The following is a 21,791-nucleotide window of genomic DNA, read 5'->3' on the forward strand; positions in this document are numbered from 1 at the left end:
CTGAATATCAATATTATGACATAGTATGAGTGTGTTTCGTGTTTGGTATTTGCAATCGTTGCTTTTGTTGTGGTCGTCCATTTACAAGGCTTGGTGTCAGTCTATTTATCTCTTGTAAAAATAAAATACAGTGTGTGTGTGTGAGAGAGAAAAAAAAAAGAAGCCACCCAGAATTGGCCTAAAAATATAGAAAGAAAGAAAGAGAACTTATGGTTACCAATGGGGAAAGGGGGGAGGGATAAATTAGGAGTTTGGGATTAACACATATACACTACTATATAAAATCGATAACCAACAAGGACCTACTGTGTAACACATGGAACTATACTCAATATCTTGTAATAACCTATAATAGAAAAGAACCTAAAAAAGAATATATATATATATATAAAAAACTGAATCTCTTTGCTGTACAACTGAAATGAACACAACATTGTAAGTCAACTATATTTCAATAAAAAATTTTAAAAACACCTGAAAAAACAAATGGGTCACAGCAACATTCAGTGCAAAAGCAGCCTGTTATCACAGTCAATCAAGAAATCTGACTCAAACTAAAAACAATCATAACAAGCAAGTTGATTCCCACCAGCTGCTACTATTACTACTGGGCCAAGGATTTCGTTACACACACACACACACACACACACACACACACACACACACAAATGATCTCCTCCTTACTCCTTTTCTCCTGTAATCTCGTTGCACAACACAGCATTCAGGAAGATCTTTCAAATATACGGTCAGATAGCACTTCCCTGCTTAAAATCCTCCACTGGCTTCCCACTGCCCCTAGGATAAAATACAAACACCCTCCCTTGACGCGCCGTGACCGGGCCCAGACCACCTCTTCCCCGCCTCCACCACTCACCCCTCGCTCACACAGTCCCGATACCACAGCCTTCTGGCTGCTTCACAGATATGCAGGGTCTGCTGCCTACTTCCAGGCTTTACACTGGTTGTGTCCGAGCCTAGGGCATCCTTCCCGGGCTTCTGTGAGGCTGCTCCCTCTCGTGAGTCAAGGCTCAGCTCGAACATTTCCTCCTCCGAGAGGTCTTCCCTCACCAGTTCCTGGCTGGTTGCCTTAATATCACCTTACCCTGTCTCCCTGTTACTTGTCAGTGCTAAATCAGCCCTCACACAGATTGCTTTACTCGCCTGTTATTTTGTTCACCGGCGGCCCCCACGCGGATGCAGGCTACCCGAAGCAAGGGAACCTGCTGGGCTCGCCCATGCGAGTAGGCCTCTGCCCCAAGACCGACCGCTACCTCCTAAATGAAAAGCGCTTCAGCAATCTAACCATCTGTCTAGGGCATCGTACACAGTTATGTTTCATTCTTGTCCAAAAGAAGGAAGCATTCCACTCATCTACCTTTCAAAAGTCTAGATGCTGATCAAGTTTTGGGGCTTTGGGAATAAAAAGAACCATAAATCCTTCAAAATGACACAAAATGATGTAATTTTCGTCAGGATATAAAATTGTTTAAGATTGGGTTTAGAATTCTTTTTCTGAATAACTTACCTCTTTCTCCCTTTCATAGTCTTCTTTGTCATATTCTTCATCTTCATTTTGTGTCTGCAGTGCCACACTGCCGAAGTCTAGTGACATGGTCCTCCTGCGGGAACAGAAAGATGTTTGGTTTCTAAATAGCCCAGAAAATCTCCCCAGACCAAACTACATAAGAGATGCCATACACAAAAAGACAGGAGCAGCTGGGGAGAAGATAGATGTAACTAATGTATGACAAATGGTTAGTATTCCAACTATAAAGAAAGTTCTTACAAATTAATCATGATTCACAGAAAATAGCTGTTATGACAGAAATTCATGAAAATGAGAAAATGCCCAAAGCTAATAAACCTATAACTAGACCTTTCTAGTGGTCTGGAAAAAATAACTCAAACAGTAAGATTTTTGTCCACACACAAAAATAATAATAATGAACCAGGAATATGCCAAAACATACAAATTTTAAGAATACGCTCAAAGTTTCTAATTTGATGTATTAAAGATGGCACAGGTAGCATCCTCCACAACTTGCTTCATCTTCTGAATATCACAAATCCAAACGTCATGCTTTTCAGAAAGAGAGCCACTAAATCCTGAGTTAATGATTGCTCCCAAAAAAACATTTACAATCCAGTAAACTCCACAGAGCACACAACAAAAATATGTGTTAGGACGTTCCTGGTGGTGCAGTGGTTAAGAATCCGCCTACCAATGCAGGGGACACAAGTTCAAGCCCTGGTCCAGGAATATCCCACATGCTGCTAAACAACTAAGCCCATGTGCCACAGCTACTGAGCCTGTGCTTTAGAGCCCACAAGCCACAACTACTGGGCCTGCATGCCACAACTACTGAAGCCCGTGCGCCTAGAGCCCGTGCTCTGCAACAAGAGAAGCCATCAGAATGAGAAGCCCGCGCACCACAACGAAGAGTAGCTCCCACTCGCTGCAACTAGAGAAAGCCCTCACACAGTAACGAAGATCCAACACAGCCAAAAATAAATTTAAAATATATATATATATATGGATATGTGTTAAATGTCCTGCTCTTAAGCTTGATAAAATCAAGTTCTAGCAAAAAAATACTCAGGAAAAACAGAAGTGAAGGATGTGAAGCTATGACACTGTCCCAAAGCAGCAGCAAGACTTCCCTGGAGAATGGTCACTGCTGTGGCAGAAGCAGCAGCAGGAAATGGGTTTTCAAGTACTTACGGTCAAAAGACTGCTGATGATTTGAATTATGCTTAGGGATCCTGACACTACACAGAAACTACCCAGAATTTCAAAACTCTGAACAATCCTGACAAAAAAGTAGGCAAGCATCATCAATTACACAGCCTAATGCTGTCCTCTATTCAGCCCACTCTTGTGCATGCCAATGAAATGCACTTTGATGTGAGGCTGGGCCACAGATCATACACTCACTTTTCAGGCTCTAAAATGTCATTAAACTGGAAGTGGAATGAGAAGCATACACCTGGCAATCCAAACATATTTTACCATAAAGAACTTACCTCCCTCGTGTTGACAGTAGAGAACTAACATCACAAACTTTTATGTAAGCCAATAGCTCTATATCAAAAGATATTCCTCTTCATCAGCTCTAAGGTGCCCTTGATGGTATGACACAGTTCTGGTCTGTACCACTAAGAAAAAGATGTGGCCAATTAAATCATGACATATCATTAACTTTAAAATGCAGCCTCTTTGTAGATGTTAAAATGTGAAAAGAAGGGAGCTCCCAGGCGGTCCAGTGGTTAGAACTTGGCGCTTTCACTGCCGTGACCTGGGTTCAATCCCTAGTCGGGGAATTAAGATCCTGCAAGCCACACGGAGCGGCAAAAAACAAAAGTGAAAAGAAAATGTGCACATTATAATAGATGAAATATGGTATTACAGATTAACACAAATATGAATTTCAATGCTGAAAATCCCCATAAGTTTTAGTTTGTTTTACAAGGACTGTTTCTCGGCCAAACTCTAATTTGCAGTCCACCTTCTTTATCCCTCCCCTCTCTGATCGCTCCCTACACCCAACCCATCCCTTTTAATTCTATGAATTCAGACTCCTCACATCAATGAAACCCTTCCAGCCTCTGCTTCTTAGACCAGACCTGCTCCTTTCTGTTCTTGTGCCAGGGCTACATGGAGGAAGGGACACACGCACTCCTTCACTGAGAGGTGAAATAGAGAGGCTTGGGGACTCTAAACCTTGTCTCCACCCAGCAGCTACAAGAAACCTCCTGTATACCAGCATAAGATGGATACCTGAATATGGTAAAGAGCCTACAATGTAGCTGAAATGGTGAGGGAAAAACAGTAACACAAGCTCATGTCTCTAGGGTTTTTTCACTACTTCAAGTGAACATCAAGTCTATAGAATCTATAGATTATGAAAATACAAGCCCATGTAAATGCTTGCTCCTTAAAAGAAAGGCAATTAAGCTGGACCTTAAAGATATCCCTGAATTCTCCAGGCAGAAATAATCTTTCCTGCTTCTAATTCTTATGACATTTTCCACCTTTCCCTGAATTTTATAGTTAAAGCCAGAATAGGGAATTTGGGTTAATTTCCCTTTTATTAAGTAAAAGGAGGGAGGGTTGTTTTTTTTTTTCCAACACTTCACCAATCTGCCATCCATCAATTCCTGTTGAATACTGAAAAAGAACATTAAGATTTACAAGAGCTTATTGCTAAATACAGTTATTTTAAATAAAGAACTACTTTTTCTCAGATAGAGAATAATGAATTCTACAAGGTGTTTTCATTTTTTTTTAATAAAGTCTAGTTTTCTCTTTTTTTGGCTGCACAGCATGCAGGATCTTAGTTCCCAAACCAAGGATTGAAGCCAGGCCCTTAGCAGTGAAAGTGCGGAGTCTTAACCACTGGACCGCCAGGGAATTCCCTATTTTCATTTTTATGTGAATAAAATGTAAAAGACAAAACTATCTTTTTTTTGAATGGCATTTTAAATCCAAACCATGTCATTAAAGAAGAAATCTGAAAATATCTGAAAGAACAAACTCTCTCCACTGGGAGGAAAGGGTACACATTAGCTTTCCTTCTGAAAAGTGCAAATTACCAGAGACCATAAGAAATTATTTTAGGCATTAAGGGAAATTTGATAAACTTACTGTGGCTTAAAAAACAAAGAGGGAGACTAAAAAGGTAATTAGTATTTAACTAAAATTTAAAATAAAAGCTAATGCTTTTCTTCTGCTTATTAATCGCTACTGATTACTGCTATCAGAGACTTTACTATAATATTCAGAACAATAAAACAGGCTGCTTAAATTTAAAAGAAAAAACTAGCAAGATAATAAACCCAGAAGCCATAAAGGAAAAACTTGACGGAAACTTATACACACATACAAAAAGAAACTGTATATGGCCAAAACAATCATTAGCAAGTCAAATATTATGTATAAAAAAAAACATCATCAAAGGGTAAAATAATAATGAGAAAGAGACTTGCAAAACACAAGAGAAAGTCCCAATATACAATTCTCACAAAGAAATGAGAAAAAGACAACTCAATTTAAAATGGGCAACTGATACATTTCATTAAAAAAAAAAGAAATGCAAATGCTCAACAAACATGAAAAGATGCTTAATCTCACAAAGAATTCAAAGCGCCATTTAAACAATGAAATATGATTTTCAACCACTAAATTAAAAAAAACACATGATAATAGCTAGTGGTGGCTATTTTTTTTTAATTATTTTATTTATTTCTGGCTGCATTGGGTCTTTGTTGCTGCATGCGGGCTTTTCTCTAGTTGCGGGCTACTCTTCGTTGTGGTGCGCGGGCTTACTGCTGTGGCTTCTCTTGTTGCGGAGCACCGGCTCTAGGCACACGGGCTTCAGTAGTTGTGGCATGCAAGCTCAGTAGTTGTGGCTCGTAGGCTCTAGAGCGCAGGCTCAGTAGTTGTGGCACAGGGGCTTAGTTGCTCCACAGCATGTGGGATCTTCCCGGACCAGGGCTCGAACCCGTGTCTCCTGCATTGGCAGCCGTATTCTTAACCACTGGGCCACGAGGGAAGCCCTAGTGGTGGCTATTTTATAGGAAACAGGCATCCTCATGAATTGCTGATGAAAGTATGAATTGGGAAAACCATCTTGAGAACTGTCAATATTAATATATTGAAAAAGAACATTTTCCCTAGTAAAAGTACTTTTGAATAAATTGGCAATACTGAGTCACTAGTAAAAATAATGAAATATCTCTATATATATTGACTATTTAAAAAATCAAGATGCAGAATAAGTGTACAGTATGCTTTTTTTTTTTTAATAGCAAGATGGTTAATACTTTCTTCCTAGATAGATAACTTTTTCTGAACCTATTTACAAGGTTATGTTCTGTCATATGTCCCACTCATTACTCATTTTGTTGTCGCTGGTTATGTTTTCTTTGCCCTCCTTGCAATGAGAAAGACCAATGTGTGTTTAATTGGCCAAAACATTAGAAAGCAAAAGTAGCATTGTTTTTGCCTCATCTAATAGCCTATAAGCACTCTGGAGGCAGAATTTAAATGCATCTCCCCCACCCTTTGCACACACCAATATTTGTTGAATAAATATAATACATTCATGTTGCTCTCTACAGATTTATTATTTCAATAAAAATTTTACTGAGCACCTACTGTGGGCCAGGTTATAGCCTATATGTATCTAAGACATGCTACCAGCCATGGGAAGCTTACAGTCCCTTAGGGAAACAATGATATGAATTAATAGTTAAATGATACCTTGTAATACATTCTGTAATAGAGGAAAGTACAAAGTACAAATTAACTATGCTAAGAGGAAAATAAGGCTGAAAGAAGTTTCACAGAAAGACTTCAGAAACAGATCTTAAAGGATACAATGTGGCTGTTAAGTGGTTAAGAATGAGGGCACTCATTCAGACAACCTGGGCTCAGTTCTGGCTCTCCTGCTTAACAGCTGTGTAAACTTGCACAACTGCTTCCATTTCTTCATTAATAAAATGGGGGTAAAAAACAGTACCTGCACCAAAGATTGGTTACGAGGATTCACAAGACTAATGTACATGAAGCGCTTAGCACTGTGTACCAATCAATACATCTTAGTTCTGTTTTTATCATGACATGTTACTCATGAATAGAAGTCTGCCGGCTACAAAAGAGTTTAAAGGAATAAACAGCATTCAGTATATCTGAGAAAAGGTGAATATGCAGTGTGTGGGAAACTTTCCTTCAAATACTGCAATCTTTTCTAGGATGAAAATGCCACTTTCTTCAAGATGCCCTCCCCCCATGAAATTAGTCATTCTTTGGTACTTTCAGGCTATATTTCTTATACTTTTCTTATAGCTTCAATTTCAGCCTCTCATTTAGTTGAGTGCATTCACATCTAGGAGGTGCATATAAATTGTCATGCATTGTGAAGGATAAGGTGAAATTCAGCTTAAATCACACTCAAGTTCATGACTGTAAGATAGAAAAGGCTGAGTGCCACAAAAGCGTCTTTAAGCGCCCTGAGAGTTAGGAAATTCTACTTACTTGCTTACATGCTAGCTTCCTTTCTAGAATGGAAATAGCCAGAGCACACTAGCCTGTTTCAGACTTGCAATACCAGGCTTAGGAAGCCTATTTATTCATTTAACAATTACTTGCCAAGCACTGTTCAAGATTACAAAGTTCATCAGGATTTGGTGAAGGGAAAGAAACACACATAAAAACAAAGGATGACAATAATCTGTGATCAGTGCTAAGGACAGCAGCTTGGACAAATACATTCAGGGTGCCCAGAGGATGCAGCAAGCAGGCAACCACAGGTTGAACGAAGATAAACCCAGGGCCCTACCAAGGAACTCCGTTTGGCGTCAACTATGGCACAGCAAACAGGTACCGCGAGACCCAAGCTGCACGGAGCCCAGGAGGCCTGGGGCTGCTGGCTTGGGCTGCCAGCGTTACATGCACTCGGTCAACACACGTGTACAGAGCACCCACTGTGAGCCTGGCACGGCGCCAGGGTGACCACGGCGGGGGTCCCCAGGGTCGGGTGTCAGCGTTACCCTAGCGGCCTGGAGGAGACGAGGAGGGCTTCCCAGACGTCACTTCTAAGTAGGATCTTGGGGTCTGGATGACACTTCAAAGTCAAAGGCGGAGCCCCGCCACCCGCAAGCAGTCCCCCACCGCGGGATTTGGGGAGGGGACGGGTCAGTCCTCCGGGAAGCCTCAGCCAGAATCCCAAGGACCCCGCACCTCCTCCTATCCCAGCCCCAAGCCCAGCCAAGAAGCGAAACTCACCGGAGGCCACGGATGCTGTCACCGCGGAGACACCCTAGCTCCCGCCGAAAGCCAACTTCTAGCAAACCCCTCACCCAGGCTCCAACCCGCTAGCTCCGTCCTAGTCACAACTGAACCCACGGAACCCCGAGGCCATTGAGGAGCAGCCGACTCCCTCAATCGCTGGTTAGAAGCGGGCCTGGTGGGCGGGGCCATGCCGGCTTGGGGCAGGGCGTAGAGGCGGAAGTCTCCGCCTTTCTCAAGCTAGGTTGAGAAGTCCTCCTGCAGTTGCAAATACTATACGGCTGTTTAAAAGCGGGCGCCAGAGGTGGCGGGAAGTTCCTCCTGTGTGCCCATTGGTGAATCCGTGAGCCAATTACGGAAGGGTTGACTCTAGAGGGGGAGGGCCTATCGATTGCATAGAGACACCCAAGCACCTGGCCTCCTGCCCTTTCCTAGGATGAACCGGTTTTGCCCGAACTCCTTGCCCCTCCCCTCACCACCTAGTGCAGTGACTCGTGCCCCCTGCGCTCTCCACTCCTAAATCCCAGTTCTCAGCTGCAGCACATTGAATCCCTCACTTTCCCCAACGAACCCACCTTGGAGGTTTTTGTATTTGCCCTTCTGATTCTCTAAGGTGCCTGCTTCCCCATCACCTTAACAGCCTTAGAGGTCGTTTCACTTTGTCTTCTTGCTTACTAGGTCCCGCCTTGTTTGAATGTGTTTCTTTAATTACTGATGAGATGACACATTCTCTACATGTTTATTCACTACTTGAATTTCCTCGAGTGCGAATGTTCCTGTCACTCTGGTATATGTTAACCTGTCCTTTAGGACAGAACTGCTCAGTCTGCGGTAAAGTCAATTATTGTATCTACCTTCCTGGGGTAAAAGGGTTCCAGTGAATATCAAGGAGTTGGTAGTACATCCTCTTAACCCTTTCCCATATATATTACTATGGAGTAAAAGGGTTGTTAAAGGTTGTTCACAATCTGGCTAGCTTTCATTTGCTACCTCACCATCCCACCCCTACACTGACCCCTATAACCCCATCCACTAAGCATAAGGGTCTGGCACACATTAGGTACTCAACCCAGAGCAACAGATGAGTGAAATCTCTGACCCAGCTGCCCTTGGTTCCCAGAGTGCTTTTGTTTTGCTCAAGCTATTTCTTTCACCTGTATTAATTGCCCCACTTAACTTCCCCAGCTACTCAGTCTTCAAGATAGATGAGCACCTCCTCTGAAGCCTTTCATGACACACACCTCCCTCCCTTGGTAGAAATGATCTTTCCCCCCTTTGGACACAGTGTACATGTCTTATTATAATCCTTGTTATCTACTATATAACTAGTTGCTATGTGAATGTTTCACTCAGTCCAACGTCAATATCTTAAGGCACTTACTTTGCTTTGTGGCCCCTGGTAGGCACTCAAAACAAACTTGATAAATGAGTAAATGAATGAACCAACAAATAAAATGAAAGCTCTTTGTGCCAGAAAAAGCAAATAAAAGGCATTCAGGTAAACGGCAGTTGTTGAAATCTGAGCCAAGGTGTCTGTTAGTGAGAACTAGGCTTATGGGCTTTCCACGTCTCACGGCAGCCCATCAGCAAGCTGCGAGTAGCGTCCTGTGCTAAGGGTTAAGATGAAATGCTGCAGCAAGAATGCTAAATGATCCCTGCCCACAAACGACTGTTTATTAGAGAGATGAAAGAAAAAAGAAAAGATGTTAAGGCAGGAAAGCACATGAGGAGACAGTGTTTATAATCCCTTACATAGTGCTTTAGACGTGGGTAAGTTTTTTCACAGACACTAGCTCACTTTTCCTCACAACAACCCTGTGAGGGGCTAGTACCGGTATTAGGATCCCATTTTACAGTGTAAGAAACTGATGAATAAATAATAATAATAAAAGTGTCCAAGGGTACACAGTTAATGTGAGACAGAGACAGAATTTTGAACCCAGCTCCTTTATCTCTAAATCCAGAGCTCATCACTATATATAAAATATAAGTGAGACTTAAGCACCTAAGTCACAAAAAAATAGAATAAATCAAAATAAAAAATAAATCAGAGCCCCTTGCCGTTTTAAAAGATGGATTTGAGTGGAGTTATGGACATATTATAATCAATGAAAATTTCTTGACTGCCTATCGTGTTTAATTCCTGGTCTAGGTGCTTGATATATAAAGTGAGAGGCAGGACCCCTGCCAGCGAGGCACCCACACTGTGAGGTGCAAGATGCTTACATAAAAAGAGAAATGATAACACACAAAAAAGTAGTTTACTACATGCAATATGAGTAGATAGTAATAATTCTGGGGAAAAGTGAACATGTAAGGAAGGATCTCTCAGGGAAAGTTCCTGGAAAAAGAGGAAGAGTCAACAGGCAGGTTGATTAGCAATAGTGATTGCAATATGAAGCAAAAGTAAAGGATTCTTGTATTTAGAGATAAGATTGGAGAAGTAGGCTGGGACAAGATAGCCAATAGAAGAGCTTGAAGCCTGGAGGGATGGGAAAGGCGTGCTACACAGGTAAGGTATGGAAACGCACAAGGAATGAACTTACATCCAGAGAAACACAAGCACACAGAGGCATCCTGGGGTAATAAAGACAAATGCGGAAAGAGAGGGAAAAACTGCCAAAGACGTTGAATGCTGGAAAGATTATTTGTAGAATGTTGGGTCAATGTTTATCCTGCATTTTTGACACATCTGTGAGCTGGGAGGGGCTATCTCTACCAGACTCATTTACATTTCAAGGGGAAATGCCTGTTGTTGAGATGTGGTCCCTCCCATTCAGATCATTTATAAAGGTGCAGCTAAGCCCTCATTCCTTCCTTTTCCTACCTTCTCTTTGGTGTCAGAGCTATCAGGTCAAAGCAATGCCATCCTGTAATAAGGAGTGCTATCCTCAAAAAAGCACTGAACTTAAAGAAGATCTGAGTTCAAGTTCCAGCTCTCCTACCTACTAGCTTTTGTCCACAATTTATTTAATCCTTCTGTGGAGCAAAGTCTTATTTGAAAATAGGAGTGATAATAACTGCTTTGCAGGATTGTAAAAAGGATGAAATAAGATTGTGTGAAAGAGCTTTAAAAATGTAGAAACACTATTTAACAGTGTTATTTGAGGAATATCAAACCATTATTTGTTGTATATTCAATAGTATTTTTTGAGCATCTACTTTGTACCAAGCACTGTTCTAGGGGCTTAATAATGACATAAAGTGTCAAAATGCCTTCCCTGATTAAGCTACTTATCACAGAATCTACAGCTGCCCTCAGCCACTATGACCTCACCACCATCACCTCCCCACCACTCAAAGACCTGGCCATACCTGATTGGGTCAAAAGTGAGCACCAGACCCAAGCTGCGCCAATCATATTCCCTTCCCAGATAACAGAAATGACTCCATGAAACTGGGTCAAGTGGTATCCCTACAGAAGCAGATTTTTATTACATTTTCTGTATTTTATGGGAAATATGCTTCTTCCATAGCTGTGTCATGTATATGGTGGAACACAGATGACGATCATGAACTTCTGCCACTCAGAGCCATGGATCTGCCCGGTTCCTGTGCTTTATGAAGCCTGACAGTTCATCTTTTCCTTGGTTCTGTGATGATCTGAACTTTAAAACATCTTTTTACTTGAATAAGCTTGTAAGGGGTGGAATAGCGTTCCCCCAAATTTCATGTCCACCCAGAACTCAGAATGTGACTTTATTTGGAAATAGAGTCTTTGCAAATGTAATTAGTTAATATGAGGTCATATTGGATGAGGATGGGCTCTAAATCTAATGACTGGTGTCCTTAAAAGAAGAGGAAAGGACACAGAAAGACACGCAAGGAGAAGACAGCCACGTGGAGACAGAGGAACAAACTGGAGTTACATTGCTACAAGCCAAGGAACATCCAGGGCCACCAGAAACTGGCAAGGGATTCTTTCCCAGAGCATTCTGAGGAAGCATGGTCCTATCAACTCGTTATTTTCAGACTTCTAGCCTCCAGAACTGTGAGAGAATAAAATTCTGCTGTTTTAAGCTAGTTTGTGGTACTTTGTTGAGGCAGCCCTAGGAAATTAATACAGGTGGGTTTCCGTTCTTCGCAACCAAATGTTTATGACTAAGATGCATTTGTGACAGGTTATATTTGAAAAGTCTAGACCAGTGATTCTCCAAACATGATCCATGGCCCACTGATGGACCTTAAGGATATTCCTGATGGGTCATTACATGACACAAACACACAAGTCGTTTCTCCAGTTATCATGGGAAAATAACTTGCAATTTTATAGGTTTTTATTTTTACATACAGCTAAGGTTTACCTAATAGGAATCTACCAAGTAAGATGTTAGGGGCTACTAATGTTTAGAATTTGTAAATTAAAGTTAGCATGTTATTTAAGTTTACCAAGAAGGATTATTCATCGTTTCTATGTGCAACATTGTAAAGTTCCTGCTCATGCACACTTGAAGATAACTGAAATTCCCACTTTTGGGAGAGGGATGTTAATAGCACCATTCCCAGGAAGTCATGGTTTTTAAGAGCTGTTATTCCTGCTTCTTAATTATAAACCAGCTTTGTTTGGCACCATTGATACCAATTAAGTTTGTTGTGAGTTTGGTTAACCTAACTGCACATAGTGTTAACTGCTTTAATATATTAATTTACACTTTTCCTATAACGACTTTAATATCCAAGTTGAGGTTCAGTTTTTGTCACTAGTAATCTATTACTAAAGTCAATTTATAATTCCTCTGAACTTTGCTTATGCTTTATTGAAATGTGTTGGCTATTAATTTATTCTATTTAAGTAACTAACAATGTATTATCAAGGCAAGTGATAAAATTACTCATTTTTTGAAAAATGTACAGGGCAGTATTTTGGAATATAAAATCATAGGAACAGTATCATATTCCTCCCCTAAAAGTGAGTAAACAATTCCTGTTGTTCCTCTCTAGTTCTTTATCGTCACTGTGTCATATTTTTCACGACAAGAAAAAGAAGGAGTTGGGGGATGAAAGGTATGTGGGACAATAGTCTTGTTGCCTCTTCAATGCTCTCCGGCCAAAAGTGTGAGAGCCAATTGCCTGGATTTAATGCTTACAAGTTTCCATAGCATCAAGGTTTTTAATCAGAAAACTAGTAGAAGCTATTAGAAAAGTGATGATGACCGTCTGATGAAGATCCAAAGCTGCAAAAATTATATTTGAACGTGGAATGCAGACCCTCCCAGATGCCACACTCTGCTTCTGCTTCTTGAAACAGTAGATGAAAAAGGAAAGAAAGAAGTACCAAGACAAGATTATAAAACTGGTGTGTACTTTATATGCTTACATAACATGTTCAATGGATATTAACAAAATACAACATAATGATACCATTTATAAGAAATTATAGGATTTATTTAAAATGTTAATGTATTTGAACACTTAGATATTATTGTCCAGTAATGTGATACATGTTTAAAGTTATTTGATATTCTTCTATCTTTGGTCAGGTTCCCAGAAGTGAACTTTGGGATGAAAATGAGTGCAAATGATTTACTAAGGAAGGGCTTCCCTGAGCAAGCTGTTAGGGAGTGAGGAAGCTGGACAGGGAAGGGGAAGAAGCCAGGCAGGGATATGTTTTCAGGAGAAGTGCTGGCCCCAACCTGACCCTACAGGGAGTTCTGGAGCGTAATCAGGATGGGGCAATTGGCTCAGCCTTCCTGTTCCTGCACCAGGGAAGGGGAAGAGGAAGTCCATGGGCACTTCTGGCTCTTGGTAACCCAAAGCAGCTCCCCTAGCCTGAGGTTGTCCTTAGAATCAACAGTCACCTGTGCAGGGAGTTAGGAGCAAAACACACAGAATTGGCTCAGCGGATCTGAGGGGGGTCTGGACAGAGCTGACCGTCTATGTTTGCCACCCTTTGATCTTATCAATGTACCTTTGGAGATGCCATCAAACATTTACATTTGAGTAGGTAATGAAGGTGTTCTCATGCAGCTCAGCCACATGGCCCCTCCTAGTGCTAGAAGGATGGGACCTGGGACTACGAAGATGAGCCAACCACCATGTTCGGTGGATTTAGTAGATTTGGTGATTCTGCCAAGGGTTAAAGTGGCAATCTTCTTAAAATCTCTTGCCATATCTAACTTTTACCTCCCAACTTGTTTGAACTTAAACTTTTTATTTTGAGAAAATTGTAGATTCACATGTGATTGCAAGAAATAACACAGGGACATCTCCTGTAAGCTTTACCCAGCTTCCACCAATGATAACACCTCACAAAACTGTAGTACAATAACACGACCAAGATATCCACATTGATACAGTCAAGATTCAAAACAATTCAATCACACAAGAATCCCTCATGTTGCTCTTTTACAACTGTACTCACGTCCCTCTCTCCTACTGACTCCTTCCTTAATCTGTTCTCCATTTCAATAATTTTGTAGAAACAACATTTCAAGAATGTTATATAACTGTAGTTTTATGGTATATAACCTTTTGGGATTAGCTTGTTTTTGCTCTGCATATTCTCTGAAGATCATCTAAGTGGTTGTATCAGCATCTCATCATCTCATTCTTTTTTACTGCTGAGTAGTATTCCATGGTACGGATGTACCACAGTTTGTATAACATTCACACACCGAAGGAACATTGAAGACTTTTCCAGTTTTAGGTCATTACAAACAGCGCTACTATAAACACTCCCGTACAAGTTTTTGTGTGAACGTAAGTTTTAATTTCTCTGTGATCAATGCACGGGAATACAATTGTTGGGTTGAATGTTTACAGTTGCATGTTTACTTTTTTAATAAACTAACAAACTGCTTTTCGGACTGGCTGCACTATTTTATAGTCTCCCCAGGAATGTATGTGTGATCTACTTTCTTCTCATCCTAGTCAACATTTAGTGTTGTCATTATTTTTCATTTACTCGTTCTGTTATGTGTGTAGTGATAGCTCATTGTGGTTTTAATTTGCAGTTCCCTACTGGCTAATGATGTTGAATGTATTTTCACCTGCTTTTTGCCATCTGTATACCTTCAGTGAAATGTCTATGCATGTTTTTTGCCCATTTTCTAAGTCGAATTTTTATGTTGAGTTTTAAGAGCTTTTTATTTATTCTAGACATTTGGTGTGCAAATATTTCCTCCCAGTCCACAGCTTGTCCTTCATCCTCTTATCAGAGCTTTCACAATCAAAAATTTGTATTTTTTTCTCTCTCTTTTTTTTTTTTTTGGCTTGTTCCCCAACCAGGGATTGAACCCAGGCCCTCAGCAGTGAGAGTGCAAAGTCCTAACCACTGGACCACCAGGAATTCCCAAAAATGTGTACTTTTGATGAAGTACAACATACCAGTTTTTCCTTTAACAGATCATGTCTAAGGACTCTTTGCCTTGCCTTATATCCTAAAGACTTTCCTCTATGTTGTTCTTTCCTAAAAGTTATCACAGTTTTACATTTCACACTTAAGTCCATAATCCATTTGAGCTAATGTTTACATAAAGTGTGAGGTTCATTCTTTTGCCTACAGATGTATCGCTGCTCCAGCATCATTAGCTGAAAGGCTATCCTTCGTCCACTGAGCATAATGCCCCTTAGCCTCCTCCCAGTGGAGTCCCCAGGGCTGGTTAAGTGCCTCCTCTGTAGGCCACAGCTCCTAAAAGGCAGCCCTTTCACACAGCTCTCCCACCAGATTCGGTTACTGCTCCCTCCCCTACTCCTTCACTGGTTGAAGACCACTGTATCCTCCCTTGTGGCTTCTCCATAATTCGCCCACACCTTTGTCAATAGTCCCTTTATCAAACTCTCCTCTAGTCACCTAATTTAAGTGAGCCAGCTGTTTCCTGTCAGGACCCTGATACATCCTACAGACGATAAATTTTCCAAATCCCAAACAACAGACATATACTGTCAGTCATCACAAAGCAATAACCATTTATTATTTTTAAGTTGTTTACAGGTATTTATATGCAAATGGATTTCCACCTTAAGACAGATGAAGATAAGGATGTGACATCAAAAGAGCATGCAGGCAAACACTTCTTTTGTTGTTTCCCTTTAACTGTGCCCGTTGTTGCAGGTGTGGTGTTTGCTCATCCAACTACCACACCGTTACAGTCAAACACTGACCATCTATGTGTCCTGCTCAGGCCAGCTATACTCTTTGCATCATCTTCTATCAAGAACTTCTTCTGGCCACCCAGTTATCACTCTGCTCAACCAGAAGGAGACCACAGCCCTGCTCTGTCTCTGTTAAGATAATAAGATCACCCATAAACTTCACTGATTTACACCCATGCTCATCCCCTTTATGAGGACAAATAATCAAGAACTACAGTGTATGCAAAATTGAGGAAACATACATTATTTCCTAGTTGTATAAAAGGAAACAAACCTATCTAAGAAGCCAATGGCAGTAAAAGTAAATTAAAAGCATAAACCTTCACATAAAAATACTACAGTTCAGTGTGCTTGGTTTCTGATGATTTCTCTGTGAAACAAGTTTCTCTCATGTTACTTAAAACTTAGCAAACGTTTCACAATTACAAAGATTAAGTTGTATCTACACATCCAAAGTGAAGTGGAATTAAGGCAATTGTCCAGATAACTCAAGATAAAAAAAATAAACACAAAAAACTCTAAAATAATGGCCATATCTCTATATGCAAAGGCAGGTAGAGGGCTGAGACCGAAGCCGTTTTCTGCCACTCAAAATAACCAAATCTACTTCTACTACCATCACTTATATTTTTCCAAAGTTTCAGTGTTTTTGACTGAAAGCCTCCAGATCTCTGCTATCTGAATGATGATCTCAATGAGCACAGACACAGACTAAAGGAAAAAGCTGCAGTTTCAAGCTTAATTATACAGACTGGTTATCCACACTGACCCCTAATAAATGAAAAATTTGCCTTTTATAAATTCATATTATGTTAGGGCTGAAATGGACCTATGAATTCACCTAGCCCAGCTCCCTCATTTTATAGACAAGGAAACTGGAGTCCAGACAGGTTCAGCAAGTTGCTCAAGGTCACAATGAGGCCCAGTCCAGTGCTTTTGCTTACACAACGCTTCATTACATCGTTGGTTTACCAAGTGTGCCTGCATGTGTCAAACCTTTCCAATTGTTTCATTCAGTGTTTTCTCCCTGGTACATTCTGCCTGGTCATATCTAGAAAAGGTGCTAAGGATACATGTAGATGAGGGCCTATGATTCAGTCACCACCAATCAAGGGGATATTTCCCCATACTTTAAAATGAATTCGGTGCTTTAAATAAGAATGGAACCAATTTGGAGACTGAATATGAAGAACACTGGTTTGTTTGCCATCTTTTAAATCCATGCACTCATGAGCTCTTTTTTGGGGGGAAGGGTGAGGGGGAGAGGCAAGGAGGGAGAAATACGATGAAATCAGAAATGACATAGATTTGGCTTCTTTAGTTTGTCATATGTTGCATACAAACAGTCCGAATAGCAAAGATTGAGAAATACTAGGACAAAACATTTGGGCTCCAGCCCTTTAAACAGCAAATGGGACAGGCCAATGAAACTGACCAATGCTTTCAGTGGCCCTTGATTTGATTCCACTGGTATAGACACAGTCCAAATTCAATGTCAAATTTATTTTAACACTGAGGTGAAAGGGTTACCAAACAGAAAATGTAATAAAGTCAATAACTATTAAGCAAATGGCTTCTTATTTTTATAACAAGGAAAAACTTTTTTGGCAAATGTTTTTATAGTTATAGAATATGAAGACATTTAGAACTAATCTCCCCAATATGAAAATGTCCCCAAATTATCAAGTTGAAAGGCACATACCACTGCCCCAGCAGTTCATTCAAGTTGTCTTCAGCACGTGACATTTTAATTGTGCTTTTTTTAGTTTGTTATCAATGCAATATGGCCTTAAAAAGTGACATCCGTGCATATGTATACTTTCTTTTCAAAGGGACCCATCCTCTTCCCCTTTTCTGATTTTCACTTTCTGAAGATCAATTTTTGTTAGTTCTTTGTTTTATAAAGGACCTAGTCCATGATGGTCTCAGAAAGATACAGTTCGCAGTTTGTGCTCTAATTTGTCTAGAAACCAAGTGTGAATTATTTTTGTGTCCTAATACAAAATGGACTTTCCTGAAGTATCAGTGTGACGGTACTTCCATACTGTCATTTGTTGGAATGCAAAAGTACTGGATTATTATCTTTTCTCACTGGTTGTTTAAGGCTTACTTCGCTTCCAGAAGAGATGATTGGCAAACTATTATCCATGTGGTATCTGATAAGGTGGCCAACATTATCAAATACATGATCCTTGGTCCTCACCTTGAAAAGGAAATACAAATGTATTTAGGTTAAATGATAATGGTTCTCCTGAAACGCATAAACAATCATAGGGTAAAAACAGACATATCCTTGAATGAGGTAACTGCTGAATAAAGAAAAATAAAGATACTTTTCAATTCTGGATCCCTTAGTAAACAATTTTCTCATTCCCAATTGCATTTTTTTTAATTTATTTTTTTTAAGATTTTTTTTCCTTTGATGTGGACCATTTTTAAAGTCTTTATTGAATTTGTTACAATATTGCTTCTGTTTTATATTTCCTTTTTTTTTTTTTTTTGGCCCCGAGGCATGTGGAATCTTAGCTCTCTGACCAGGGATCGAACCCACACCTGCCTGCATTGGAAGGCAAGGTCTTAACCACTGGACCACCAGGAAAGTCCCCCCAATTACATTTTATTGGAGTATAATTGCTTTACAATGGTGCGTTAGTTTCTGCTGTATAACAAAGTGAATCAGTTATATATATACATGTATCCCCATATCTCCCTCTTGTGTCTCCCTCCCACCCTCCCTATCCCACACCTCTAGGTGGTCACAGAGCACTGATCTGATCTCCCTGTGCTATGCGGCTGCTTTCCACTAGCTATTTTACATTTGGTAGTGTATATAGGTCCATGCCACTCTCTCACTTCGTCCCAGCTTACCCTTCCCCCTCCCCATGTCCTCAAGTCCATTCTTTACGTCTGCATCTTTATTCCTGTCCAAGGTTCTTCAGAACCATTTTTTTTTTTAGATTCCATATATATGTGCTATCATATGGTATTTGTTTTTCTCTTTCTGACTTACTTCACTCTATATGACAGTCTTTAGGTCCATCTACCTCACTACAAATAACTCAATTTCATTTCTTTTTATGGCTGAGTAATATTCCACTGTATATATCTGCCACATCTTCTGTATCTTATCCATTCATCTGTCAATTGACACTTAGGTTGCTTCCATGTCCTGGCTAGTGTAAATAGAGCTCCAATGAACATTGTGGTACATGACTCTTTTTAAATTATGGTTTTCTCAGGATATATGCCCAGTAGTGGAATTGCTGGGTCGTATGGTGGTTCTAGTTTTAGTTTTTTAAGGCCTCCATACTGTTCTGCATAGTGGCTGTATCAATTTACATTCCGACCAATAGTGCAAGATGGTTCCCTTTTCTCCACACCCTCTCCAGCATTTATTGTTTGTAGATTTTTTGATGATGGCCATTCTAACTGGTGTGAGATGATATCTCATTGTAGTTTTGATTTGCATTTCTCTAATGATTAGTGATGTTGAGCATTCTTTCATGTGTTTGTTGGCAATCTGTATATCTTCTTCGGAGAATGTCTATTTAGGTCTTCTGCCCATTTTTGGAGTGGGTTGTTTGTTTTTTTGATATTGAGCTGCATGAGCTGCTTGTATATTTTGGAGATTATCCTTTGTCAATTGCTTCATTTGCAAATATTTTCTCCCATTCTGAGGGTTGTCTTTTCGTGTTGTTTATGGTTTCCTTTGCTGTGCAAAAGTTTTTAAGTTTCTTAGGTCCCATTTGTTTATTTTTGTTTTTATTTCCATTTATCTAGGAGGTGGGTCAGAAACGATCTTGCTGTGTTTTATGTCATAGAGTGTTCTGCCTATGTGTTCCTCTAAGGGTTTTATAGTGTCCGGCCTTACATTTAGGTCTTTAATCCATTTTGAGTTTATTTTTGTGTATGGTGTTAGGGAGTGTTCTAATTTCATTATTTTGCATGTAGCTGTTCAGTTTTCCCAGCACCACTTATTGAAGAGGTTGTCTTTTCTCCTTTGTATATTCTTGCCTCTTTTATCAAAGACAAGGTGACCATAGGTGCATGGGTTTATCTCTGGGCTTTCTATCCTGTTCCATTGATCTATATTTCTTTTTTTGTGCCAGTACCATACTGTCTCGATTACTGTAACTCTGTAGTATAGTCTGAAGTCAAGAAGCCTGATTCCTCCAGCTCCATTTTTCTTTCTTAAGATTGCTTTGGCTATTGGGGGTCTTTTGTGTTTCCATACAAATTGTGAAATTTTTTGTTCTAGTTCTGTGAAAAATGCCATTGGTAGTTTGAGAAAGATTGCCGTGACTCCATAGATTGCTTTCAGTAGTATAGTCATTTTCACAATGTTGATTATTCCAATCCAAGAACATGGTATACCTCTCCATCTGTTTGTATCATCTTTAATTTCTTTCATCAGTGTCTTATAGTTTTCTGCATACAGGTCTTTTGTCTCCTTTGGTAGGTTTATTCCTAGGTATTTTATTCTTTTAGCTGCAATGGTACATGGGAGTGTTTCCTTAATTTCTCTTCCTGATTTTTCATCATTAGTGTATAGGGATGCAAGAGATTTCTGTGCATTAATTTTGTATCCTGCTACCCTACCGAATTCATTGATTAGGTCTAGTGGTTTTCTGGTAGAATCTTTAGGACTCTCTATGCATAGTGTCACGTCATCTGCAAACAGTGACAGTTTTACTTCTTCTTTTCTGATTTGGATTCCTTTCATTTCTTTTTCTTTGATTGCTGTGGCTAAACCTTCTGAAACTATGTTGAATAATAGTGGTGAGAGTGGACAAACTTGTCTTGTTCCTGATCTTAGAGGAAATGGTTTGTTTTTCACCATTGAGAATGATGTTGGCTGTGGGTTTATCACGTCTGCTTTTATTATGTTGAGGTAAGTTCCCCCTATGCCTACTCTCTAGAACGTTTTTTATCATAAATGGGAGTTGAATTTTGTCAAAAGCTTTTTCTGCATCTGAGATGATCATATGGTTTTTATTCTTCTATTTGTTAATATGGTTTATAAGATTGATTGATTTGTGTATATTGAAGAATCCTTGCATCTCTGGGATAAATCCCACTTGATCGTGGTGTATGATCCTTTTAATGTGCTATTGGATTCTGTTTGCTAGTATTTTGTTGAGGATTTTTGCATCTATGTTCATCAGTGATATTGGTCTGTAGTTTTCTTTTTCTGTGACATCTTTGTCTGATTTTGGTATCAGGGTGATGGTGGCCTTGTAGAATGAGTTTGGGAGTGTTCCTCCCTCTGCAACTTTTTGGAAGAGTTCGAGAAGGATAGGTGCTAGCTCTTCTCTAAATGTTTGATAGAATTCACCTGTGAAGCCCTCTGGTCCTGGGCTTTTGTTTGTTGGAAGATTTTTAATCACAGTCTCAATTTCAGTGCTTGTGATTGGTCAGTTTATATTTTCTATTTCTTCCTGGTTCAGTCTCAGAAGGTTGTGCTTTTCTAAGAATTTGTTCATTTCTTCCAGGTTGTCCATTTTATTGGCATAGAGTTGCTTGTAGTAATCTCTCACGATCCTTTGTATTTCTGCAGTGTCAGTTGTTACTTCTCCTTTTTCATTTCTAATTCTATTGATTTGAGTGTTCTTCCTTTTTTTCTTGATGAGTCTGGCTAATGCTTTATCAATTCTGTTTATATTCTCAAAGAACCAGCTTTTAGTTTTATTGATCTTTGCTATCGTTTCCTTAATTTCTTTTTCATTTATTTCTGATCTGATCTTTATGATTTCTTTCCTTCTGCTAACTTTGGGGGTATTTTTGTTCTTCTTTCTCTAATTACTTTAGGTGTAAGATTAGGTTGTTTATTTGAGATGTTTCTTTTTCCTTGAGGTAGGTTGTATTGCTATAAAATTCCCTCTTAGAACTGCTTTTGCTGCATCGCATA

At 39.8% G+C, this 21,791-nt stretch overlaps 2 protein-coding genes across 6 annotated transcripts in view; both read right to left on the reverse strand.

The window, feature by feature from the left end:
• Positions 1 to 7,972, reverse strand: part of CEP152 (centrosomal protein 152) — a 96,692-nt gene extending 88,720 nt beyond the window's left edge. For all 4 annotated transcript variants that reach the window (XM_067746306.1, XM_067746287.1, XM_067746295.1 and 1 more), the window contains exons 1-2: positions 7,787 to 7,972; positions 1,526 to 1,619 (exon numbers count right to left, since the gene is read on the reverse strand). In XM_067746306.1, coding sequence (XP_067602407.1) covers positions 1,526 to 1,612 — 87 coding nt within the window. In that variant the 5' untranslated portion in view covers positions 1,613 to 1,619; positions 7,787 to 7,972. The remainder of the gene's footprint in view (positions 1 to 1,525; positions 1,620 to 7,786) is intronic.
• Positions 7,973 to 15,680: 7,708 nt separating this feature from the next.
• SHC4 (SHC adaptor protein 4) overlaps positions 15,681 to 21,791 on the reverse strand; it is a 130,862-nt gene continuing 124,751 nt past the window's right edge. For both annotated transcript variants that reach the window (XM_067746337.1, XM_067746330.1), the window contains one exon: positions 15,681 to 18,086. In XM_067746337.1, coding sequence (XP_067602438.1) covers positions 17,931 to 18,086 — 156 coding nt within the window. In that variant the 3' untranslated portion in view covers positions 15,681 to 17,930. The remainder of the gene's footprint in view (positions 18,087 to 21,791) is intronic.

This window comes from Pseudorca crassidens, chromosome 1, assembly GCF_039906515.1.
Source record: "Pseudorca crassidens isolate mPseCra1 chromosome 1, mPseCra1.hap1, whole genome shotgun sequence".
NCBI classification, from domain to species: Eukaryota; Metazoa; Chordata; class Mammalia; order Artiodactyla; family Delphinidae; genus Pseudorca; species Pseudorca crassidens.